Here is a 10,876-nt window from a genome sequence, read left to right on the forward strand (position 1 = left end):
TTTGTACGCCAAAGGACACAATCCAGAGTGAAAAGGCAACCTATGGAATGGGAGAATACTCATAAACCATATTTATTACCTAATAAAGGGTTAATATCCAAGAGTACATAAAGAACTCACACAATTTAACAAACAATCAAATAACCCGATTAAAAATGGGTAAAGACTTGAAAGGACCTTTCTCCAAAGATGATTATTCAAAGGACCAACGAGCACATAAAAAGCTGCTCAACATCACGAATCATCAGAGAAATGCAAATCAAAACTGTAAGATATCATCTAAGGACCATCAGGACGGCTACAGTTCAAAACAAACAAAAAGGCAGTAACAAGTGTTGGCGAGGGTGTGGAGAATCTGGACCCCTGTGCACTGTCAGTGGGAGTGCAAAATAGTGTTACCACTAGAGAAAATACGGAGGTTCCTCAAAAACACTAAAAACAGAACTACTCAATGCTGGCTCATCAACTGTGACATAGGCACCATCCATGGGGGGTGCTGATCATCGGGAGAGGGGGACTACGCATGTGTGCGGGCAGAGAGCGTATGCGAAATCTCTGTAGTTTTTGCTCCATTTTGCTGTGAAACCTAAACTGCTCTAAAAGTAGTCTATTTAAAAAAGAAAGAAAGAAAGAAAGAAAGAAAACAGAACTACCATATGATCCAGCAATCCCACTTCTGGATTTATAGCCAAAAAAATTGAAAGCAGGACCTTGAAGAGAGATTTGCACAGCCACGTTCCTGGCAGCAGGTGACCCGGCTGCACACCTATGGACTAACAGATAAACAACGTCAGGCAGACACGACAGAACACGATGTAGCTTTAAAAAGGGAGGGCCCCGTACCACAGGCTGCAGAATGGATAAACCTTTAGGACATCACACTAAGTGAATAAGGCAGTCAAAAAAGATAAATACCGTATGATTCCACTGATAGGAGGCAGAGTTATTAAATTAACAAAAACAAAGTAAAATGATGGTTACGAGAGAGGGGCAAGAGGAACCGGGAAGGGACAGTTGTTGTTCAATGGGTAACCAGAGTTTTTCGATAAAAAATTTCTGGAGATCTATTCCACAAGAATGTGAATGCACTTAACACTACCGAACTGTACACTTAAAAATAGTTAAGACGGCCAATTTTGTGTTTTTTACAATAAAAAGAATTTTACATAAATGGAATCATACAGTACGTAACCTTTTGAGATTAGCTTTCTTTCTTCGTTCAGTGTAACTCCCCTGAGGGCACCCAAGTTGTTCTGTGTATCTACCAGTAGTGTTTATTTGCATTGCTGAGAAGTATGCTCCACGGTATGGATGTACCACGGTTGATTCACCCACAGAAGGCTATCTGGGCTGTCTTCCAGTTTTTAGCTATTACTAATAAAGCTACCATGACTGTTCACATACAGGTCTTTACAGGGACATAAGTTTCATTTCTCTAAATGCCCAAATGTGCACTTGATGTGTGGTAAGGTAAGTGCATGCTCAGTTTTACAAGAAACTACAAACTTTCTCCACAGTGCCTGTACCATTTCACATCCCCACCAACAACGTATGAGAGATCAAGTTCCTCCGCATCCACTGGACGGCATTTGGTGGTTTGTTTTGTTTTTTTTTAGCTATTCTAGTAGGTATGTAGTGACAATTTAGTGTGGTTTAAACGTGCATTCCCCTAATGTCTAATAATCTTTTCATTTGCTCATGTGCCACCTGAAATGTCTGTTCACATCTCCTGTTCATTTTCTGAAAGGACTGTTTTCCCCTGCTGAGTTTTGAGAGTTCTGTATATATTTTACACCAATCCTCTGCCAGATATGTAGTGTGCAAATACATCCTTCCAGGTTGTAGCTGGCCTTTCATTTGTGTCTCACAAACTTACGTTCTTAAAGCTGGTAATGCCCAGTTTACCAACATCCCTCTCCTGGACCGTGCTTCCAACGCTGTGCATAAAGACTCTCCACCTGGCGCCCCCATCTTGAAACCGAAACTCTAATACGCACACCAGACATAAGAATAAGAAAATAACGACACACACAGTTAAAACGTGAGCACATTCAAAGCAAATCCACACAGTGCCTCCTAACATAAAGGACATTTAGGAAAAAATCCTAAATGTGATTAGTTGTTCTTTAAAAGCAATGCTTACTTTACAAGATTAGAGCAAAAACAGCTTTAAAAACTTTCACTGCCAGATAAAAATTTAAATAGGTTCTTTGTTGTTTACACTTTTAACAGACCCCTAACCAACCGGGACGTGGACAAGAAAGCTGGACAAGAGTCGAGAAGGAGCAGGGGCAGTTTTTCTAAGTTATTAGACACTGACAGAAAGCATAAATAAAAGGAAAATTTCCTATCAAATTAACTTTTCACATATTTTCTAGAACTGCACATCTTAAAAAGAGGTATACGTCTCCACAGCAACAACAAAAAATTACAGTATTTTCCCCCAGCTGTTTCTCGGGAGTGCCAAAATCTGACGAGGTAACAGGCACTGATAATTTCTGACTCACCTTAATACTACTGTGCACTAGGGGGAAAAATTTATAATGCTGTATTTTAACGAGCATGTATCTTATTTCCTAAAGAGGCATTTCATTCTTATCCTCTCATCTGTCCGTTACCATAATTTGCAAAATGTTTCCTTTTTCCTACCTGTACTGTCACTGAACAAGGCCCTCAACCTGAGAGAACGACACTATGTTTCCTTGCCAGACTGTTTCCATAGCGTATTCTATGCCTGTTTCTCTGAGAAGTTATTTCCCACAAACCAATTAAAGATGGCATTAAATAGAACCTTGGAGGTCATTTCACGTTTCAAATTCTAACAAAAATATTTCTCAATAATTAAGAAAGGCAAAACTTTTCATCCTAAATGGAACTGAGTCCATTAAAACAAAAGAACACTTGGCATTCACTTGCTTGAAGCAAGAACACAGTCACACTACAGTTAACCATAAAATTAGTCTATCCCCCTCTAAAAAACAAAAAAACCAAAACTTGCACTGAAGGACCCAAAACCAAATAATCCAAGGACTGAAACATAATCTTGATAATGTAAACAAATACTCCACCTGAGAAAAAATGAGAAAACAATATAGTGACAGTCAACCAATTTCCAGGTTTCCTACACCAGATACCACCCTATTAATAATCAAGGCAGCTGCATTTCATGATCAACTATAGAAGTATCCCCAAATACAGTATGTATTAACACAGAAACTACATAATAAAACTATATATCTGGTAGAACTACAGCAAATGCAGACTATACGAGATACTAATATCTACAGATCGTAGAATTTACTTCAACCTTTTAATATGCTCAGCAACATTTCAAAAAGTGAGATCATCCATTACAAAAGACTAATATAGTATGTTTCATTCTGAAGTAGTTTATAGAAAATTACTTTTTTTTTTAAAGATATTTTTTATTTATTTATTTGACAGAGAGACCGAGAGCACAGGTAGGCAGAGGGGCAGGCAGAGGGAAAGGGAGAAGCAGGCTTTCTGCTGAGCAGGGAGCCGGATGCGGGGCTTGATCCCAGGATCCTGGGATCATGACCTGACCCGAAGGCAGTCACTTAACTGACTGAGCCACTCAGGCGCCCCAAACTACTGTTGTTTATTAAAAACTAAATTTAATTGCATTATCAAAAATATTCACTGAATGACAATTATTACTTAAAAATCATTTACTCCCTAATGTTAAGAAAATTCACTTATTCACTGAAATACTAAGACTTGCCCCCATCGGGGCATCTGGGTGCCTCAGTCAGTTTAAGTGCCTGCCTTTGGCTAAGGTCATGATCCTGGGGTCCTGGGACCCAGCCAGGAGCTGGCTTCGCCCTCTCCCTCTCCCCCCACAAATTGCACTCTCTCTCTCAAAAAAAAATCTTTAAAAAAATTTAACACAGACTTTCCCCCAGTTTCATTGAGATACAATTGACACATGACGCTGTGTACTTTTAAGGCATACAACATAATGATTTGCCATATATATATACACACACTGTAGATTCTGTGATACCACAAGTCAGATATGCAATTTCTCCACTACAGGGAATGTAGTGAACTATCCAACACCCCTCCCTCAATCACAGTATTTGTTTCACTTATGCTTTTTTTTTTTTTAAGATTTTATTTATTTATTTGACAGAGAGAGAGACAGCAAGAGAGGGAACACAAGCACCAGGAGTGGGAGAGGGAGAAGCAGGCTCCCTGCTGCAGGACTGAGATCATGACTTGAGACGAAGACAGACGCTCATCGACTGAGCCACCCAGGTGCCCCTCACTTCGCTTTTTTTCTGACAGCATATTCAGTAAAACATGTAGTAGGCTCCACTATTTCTATAATAAAGGAATTTATTTCTGGATATAAAAATTCCCAGACTGTGGGCGCCTGGGTGGCTCAGTCGGTTAAGCGACTGTCTTCGGCTCAGGTCATGATCCTGGAGTCCCGGGATCGAGTCCCCCATCGGGCTCCCTGCTCGGCGGGGAGTCTGCTTCTCCCTCTGACCCTCCCCCCTCTCATGTGCTCTCTCTCTCTCTCACTCTCTCTCTCTCAAATAAAATCTTAAAAAAAAAAAGATTCCCAGACTGTTAAACGATTAGTGGTATGATGCAATATAAATTTACTTTTAGACTTCCCCTCCATTTCCATATTTTTAAACATTTTCTTCCATATGAGTTAACAACTATTAAGAATATTAATAGTTAAGAGGCACCTCTTACCTACTGAGCTGGGAGAGCCCACGACTCCTGATCTAGGGATTGTCAGTTTGAACCCCATGTTGGGTGTAGAGATTCCTTAAAAACATTTTTTTAATCTTAAAAAAAAAAAAAAGAATATTAACAGCATCTATTAAGGGGGGCTCAGTTGGTTAAGCGACAGACTCTTTCCTTTTGACTCAGGTCATGATCTCGTGGGTCCTGAGATCTACCATGTCAAGCTCCAGCCCTAGTGGGGAGTCTGCTTCTCTCCCCCTCCCTTTCCCTCTGTTCCACACCGGGCTCCTGGTCACACTCTCAAGCACACACACGCTCTCACGCGCGCTCTCTCTAAAATAAATGAATAAAATCTTTAAAAAAAAATCTATTAAGGGGCACCTGGGTGGCTCAGTTGGTGAAGCGTCCAACTCTTGATTTTAGCTCACATCTTGATCTTGGGGTTTTGAGTTCAAGCACCGTGCTGGGCTCCACACTGGGCATGGAGCCTACTTAAAAAATAGAAATATATATATGTGTGTGTATATATATATAAAGCACTATGTTCATCACCCAGAATCTTTTATCACTAGGGTATTCCTGTCAAAAATCAATTATTCTATTTTTGCTTGTTTAAAATTGTTAATGGAATTGTACGTCAGAGTGCCAATATATTCTAGAAAGGCCAAGAAATATTAAATCTTTCAAACTCCTCCTTTTAAGCGTATTCCTTGAATATCCTACCAACACCAGGGCTGCTAATGAAACAGCATGGCACAAAACCAGGAACTGCAGGGAGCCCTCCAGGGGAAAGAGCTCAGGGCACCCACTGCAGTATGGCTCTGAACCCCTGGCTTCACAGCCACCCACAGAACTCCTTTAAAAAGTGGATTATCCTGGGCATCAAGATATGTAGACTCTTTGGGGATGAGACCAGGAATCTGTATTTCCCCAAGTGATTCCACTGCACATTAAGTCTAAGAACCACACTTAACTAACTCATCACAACAACCTACTTATATGGGTAGTCAAGGAGATGAAGATTTGGGAATATTCCAGATTACTTTAAAATACACAATCAAAATTTCTACAGTAAAAGCAGCTCAATTATTTTATTGCTACTGTATTAAAAAAAAAAAATTCTTCTTCCTAGTTCTGGAATGACAGGTGCCTACAAGACCCTAACTCTGGAAAATCTATTCTACCAATGTTAAAAAAAAAAAAAAAAAAAAAACCCTCGATCTTAAAAAAAAAAAGAAGGTAAAAACTTCCTCATATTCCTTATAAATGCTTGTCATATCATAAAATTTAGTACGGTAAGGGTAGAGTAAGTCCAACTAGTCCAAGGGGCGCCTTGGTGGCTGTTGGTTAAGCATCTGACTCTCGATCTCAGGGTCAATGAGTTCAAGCCCCCCAGTGGGCTCCTTGCTGGGTGTGGAGACTACTTTAAAAAAATAAGTAGTATTTCCAAGCCCAACTAGTCCAAAATTTTTCTCATAGCTAACCACCAACACCAAAAAGCTCAGCAATACTTTCAGCTTATGACTTTAATTCCCTGATTCTGCAGAATGTTGGCCTTAAGCTCACAACGGCTAAAATATCTTTTTACGATTACCTTAAGACCATTTAGATTTTATTTTTTTTAAAGATTTTATTTATTTATTTAATAGAGAGAGAGAGACAGCGAGAGAGGGAACACAAGCAGGGGGTGGGGCAGAGGCAGAAGCAGGCTTCCCACTGAGCAGGGAGCCTGATGTGGGGCTCGATCCCAGGACCCTGAGATCATGACCTGAGCTGAAGGCAGTCGCTTAACCAACTGAGCCACCCAGGCGCCCCTGACCATTTAGATTTTAATGTGTGGTATTTTGATGATACATTTTATTAAGATAGGAACATTTCCACAATCATTTTGGTAGTTACTGGATAAATTAACTCTGAATATTAAAATTTATAAAACAGTATTTCATGTTTGTGGTAATTACAGCTCCATGGGAGGCAATATAGCCAATTAAAAACAAAGTCAAAAATAAAATAAAATAAATAATAAATAAATAAAAACAAAGTCTCCAAAATAAGAAGGCCCTCAATTTGAATGCAGCAGTACCACTCACTCACTCACTACAGCTCGACTTTGGGCAAGTAACTCAACATCTCGAAGCCACTATCTCCTTACCGGGAGGATTAAATGAGATAATACATGTAAAGCAGTCCACACAGTGCCCAGCACATGCTAGTCCTCAGGAAATATATATACACATAAACAGAGATACAGGAATCTCTCGGAAAAGGCACACAGGAAATTATCAATGATGGCTGTTTCCAAGAAAAGAACTTGGGGTTCTGTGGGGGAGTGGAAAGACTATACCATTTTGTGCTCTGTATTTTTAACCAGCGCTTATAATACCTTCTCAAAAAAATAAAACAATTTTGAAGTGAAATTTGGAGTGTCGGATTTCTCAGTGTTTAGCATTATGCACTGCTGCTGAACCCGCAAGAGTCAGAGTCTAATAATACCCACACAGAAATACACAGCCTATCTGATTTTGAGTCTGTTAGGTGTTCTTACTTGCTTCACAACAGCCATCATGGTCTTAACCAAACAATCTCAAACCAGTGATTTTTCAACCTAGGTTGGTTTTAATCCCTCAGGGGACACTGGCAACAGAGACAGGTCTGGTTGTCACAACTGAAGGGGTATACTACTACTGGCATCTGGTGGGTAGAGGCCAAGAATGCTGCTAAATATTCCATAAGGCACAGTACAGGCCCCCACAACAGTGTCTGCCATTTTCAAAACGTCCGTAGTCCTGAGTCTGAGAAACCCTGCAACCAAAGGAACCATTCTGCCCCACTCTGAAAGGAACCAGGAGGTTCTTCATTCCAGTTAGCAACAAAACACACACACACACACACACACACACACACACACACACACACACTAAATTCTCCCCTGGAGTAATGAGTAATGAAGTAAAACCCTTAAAGGTCAGCCTCAATAAACCTAACCACTATGGACCACTGCTGCTGTAAGTTTCTGAAATTCTAGCAGCTAGAATGGGTTACAGCTTTGTCTACTCAATTCAATTCATTTCAGGACTTTTAAAACATTTATCATTAAGCCTTTCAAAGTGCAGTCAAATGATTTCAAGAGATTACAGTTTACCATTCTTTCCTGTTTTCAAATGATATCTGAAGAACCACAAAAGTCAAACAATGTACTACTAACATACAACAGGGCCTTTATTTTAGGGAGTAGTTATCAAGTCTTTCCAATGAGCGTGATATTTTTACATTTCACTTAACACACTGCCTTGGCGTACTATTTTGTCCATGTTAATTAAAATCCTCCAAATTTTTAAGAAATTAAGACCAGTCCATTGTTTCTGATCAAGAGGGCAAGAAAAATTAATCAGCAGTTAAGTAACTTTATAACGAGGCTTGAAAAATGACACACCAATACATTCTCTCCTCTAAGCTTAAAGCATGTTTTAATGGGCCTTATCAAAAAGCCCATCGCTGGGGGCCGGCTGGCTTAGTCAGTGGAGCATGCAGGAATCCTGATCTCCGGGTTGTGGGTTTGAGTCCCATGTGGGGTATAGATGACTTAAAAATAAAGTCTTGAAAGAGTCAACCATGAATGAAGAACTTTGGAAAATACTGTATCAACATTTGGGATTAATCTTGTCAAAAAGTGCAAAACTGAACCGAGAGGCCATCAAAATCTAGAGCTGAGTAGGAAACTACTTTTGAAATACTGCTAACACTGTTATTACTCATACTTTCTTAGTGACTGCCTAACTTCTTTTACACCTTTCAAAATGTATGTTTCCCACTGAGCTGAATGCTGTTTTCATACTTAGTATTCTAACACTGTTCGCCGCATAATAAAAACTTATTAAAGAATTCTTCGCGAGACAAAAGTACATCTTAATTCCTTCCTCCAAAACAAACGAAAAAACGACACAAAAAATAAGATGCGGCTGCAAACACAAGATGCAGTAAGGTTATTGTTTCACAGCTTTTCCGATACATTATTCGTGACGAATTATCAAGTATCACCCGAACTTCTCCATCCCCTTGAAGTCACTCCCCATGAGCACCCAGAACTTTAATACTTGTCCAAACCTGCTTGCTCATGGTCTAATAATAAACCTAATTATACAATCTGTAACAGCCGCTGACAACCTTTTTCTTAAGAAGCCATAAAGGTGGCTGAGGCCGCAGCCCAACTCCTCCCGCGCTGCCGTTCTGCACTGCGGGCGCGGGCGCGGGCGCGGGCCGGCGAGGGCCCGGCGGGGCGCGGACCGCGGGGCTCCGGCCGCCGGGCCATTTCTCTTTAAATCTGGCAGCACGTGGGGCGGCATTGTGAAGCCACCAGCCCGCCCCCCCCCCCACCGCGCACTCCGCGCACGTCCGCCCCCAGTGCGCATGCCTCGCTCGCACAGTCCTAGCGGAGTCGGAGCCAACCCCCTAAAAAGTCAACCTGGAAGCCGCAAGCGGCCGGAGGCCGGGACAATGGGGGAGGGGGGCGCAGGCACCTCCGGGGAGGCCGCCCGGGCCGCCGCCCCAGGCCAGGCCAGGCCAGTGGGCCGCCGCGCCCGGGCTCCGCAGGCCGGCGCGCGGGGCCGCGGCGCTCGGAGCACAAAGCCCGGGGCCGGCCGCAAGCGGCTCCCCGGCCCGCTCCCACCCACCCCGGCGGGGCGGGCGGGCGAGGCGGGCGAGGCGGGCGGGCGGGCGGGCGGCGGGACCCGTGCCAGGCGGAGGCAGGCCAGGCGGCGTCCCGCACCCGCCCGCCTCGCCTACAGCCGCGCGGCGCGGCCGCCCAGGCCGGCGCTTTTGTTGTCCGCCCCAACTCCGCGGCGCCGCGCGGCCGGCCAGAAGTTTTGCGCGCCTCCCCTCCGCGGCCGGGGGGCCGCCTCCCCTCGCCCGCCCGGGCCCCGCCACCCGCCCGGGCCCCGCCCGGCCCGGCCCGGCCCCCCGCGGCCCGCGGGCCCAGGCGCCCCTCCCGGCCCCCCGGGGTCCCGCGGCCCCCCGCCCCCGTCCCCGGCCGCACCTGAGCCCCCGAGCCCGCCCCTCCGGGGACCCGCAGCCCCTCCCCCGCAACGTCCCACCGGGCGGTGGGGGAGGGGGGCGGGCGCCGGGCCCGGTCCCCGCGGCGGGGCGCGTCCCCGCCCCCGACACCCTCCCGACGCCGGCCAAGTGCCCGGCCCGGCCGGACGGGCGCCCCGGGCTCGCCAGCGGCCCGCCCGCCCCGGAGGAGGGAGGACTTGGCGGCCGCGGCTCCCCGCGGCCCGGCCCGGCCGGCGCCCCGCCGCCAGCCCGCGCTCACCTGCCAGCTGTCTTCGCAGTAGCAGCGCCGACTGCAGCTCCGTCATCCTCCCGCCGAGGGCCCGGGCCGGCGCCGGGGCTTTCGGAGGGCCGAGCGCAGGCTCTGGGGGCGCCTGGAGCCGGGTGTGCTAAGGAACGCGGGCCCCCGCGACGGGAGCGCCGGAGCCGGGGGAGGCCGGGCTGGGGCGGCGGGAGCAGCGCCTCGCTGCCGGCGCGGGTCCGCTCGGCTCGGCTCCACACAGCGCCTCACGCCGGAAGGGGAGGGCGCCCGGGCGGCCGCGGCGCGCACTGGGACTCCGCTCGCCCGCTTCCCTCCTTCAAGCCGCCCGTCGGCCCCGCGGGTGCCTTCCCCCCGCCACTGCCTCACTGCACGCAGGGCCGCTCCGCGCAGGCGCGCTGGGGCTGCCCACCTCGGCTCGGCCCGCCCGCAAGCCCGACCCCCCGGCCGCCCGGCCCCGCCCCCAGCGGCGGAACCCCGCCCCCTGCGCGCAGCTACCCCCCCCCCCCCGCCGCCGCCGCCATCTTGGGAAGGTCTCGCGCGGCAGTTGTCGGGGAGGGGCCGCCGCTGGCCGACGCCCCGCGGACGCCATGACGAAGAGGTCGCGGAGCGTCGGGACTTCGCCCTCGGGGTTGAAGCAGGTGGTCTGGAGCTCAAGAGCCGACAGGAGCCACCTGTGGATGTCTGGTTGTTGGCGGCTGCGAATAAGTCGTTGTTAGGGCCGAACTTAGTTGCTGGTGTGCCCCGTTTTAAGTAAGCCCCCAAAACAGACTTATTGTATGCTGCTAATTCACTTTACAGGAAGAATGCACGAAAAGATTCCTGAAGTCAACAAAATGTTGCTCCACT

At 46.7% G+C, this 10,876-nt stretch overlaps 1 protein-coding gene across 4 annotated transcripts in view; it reads right to left on the reverse strand.

The window, feature by feature from the left end:
* Positions 1–10,414, reverse strand: part of UBE2G1 (ubiquitin conjugating enzyme E2 G1) — a 101,876-nt gene extending 91,462 nt beyond the window's left edge. For 2 of the 4 annotated variants that reach the window (XM_027625406.2, XM_027625408.2), the window contains exon 1: positions 4,729–4,801. In XM_027625406.2, the coding sequence (XP_027481207.1) occupies positions 4,729–4,786 (58 nt within the window). In that variant the 5' untranslated portion in view covers positions 4,787–4,801. Of the gene's footprint in view, positions 1–4,728; positions 4,802–10,030 lie in introns of those variants that run through there. The other 2 variants (XM_027625409.2, XM_027625410.2) reach the window with 2 other exon arrangements.
* Between the last annotated feature and the right edge of the window lie 462 nt (positions 10,415–10,876).

This window comes from Zalophus californianus, chromosome 16 (assembly GCF_009762305.2).
Source record: "Zalophus californianus isolate mZalCal1 chromosome 16, mZalCal1.pri.v2, whole genome shotgun sequence".
NCBI lineage: Eukaryota > Metazoa > Chordata > Mammalia > Carnivora > Otariidae > Zalophus > Zalophus californianus.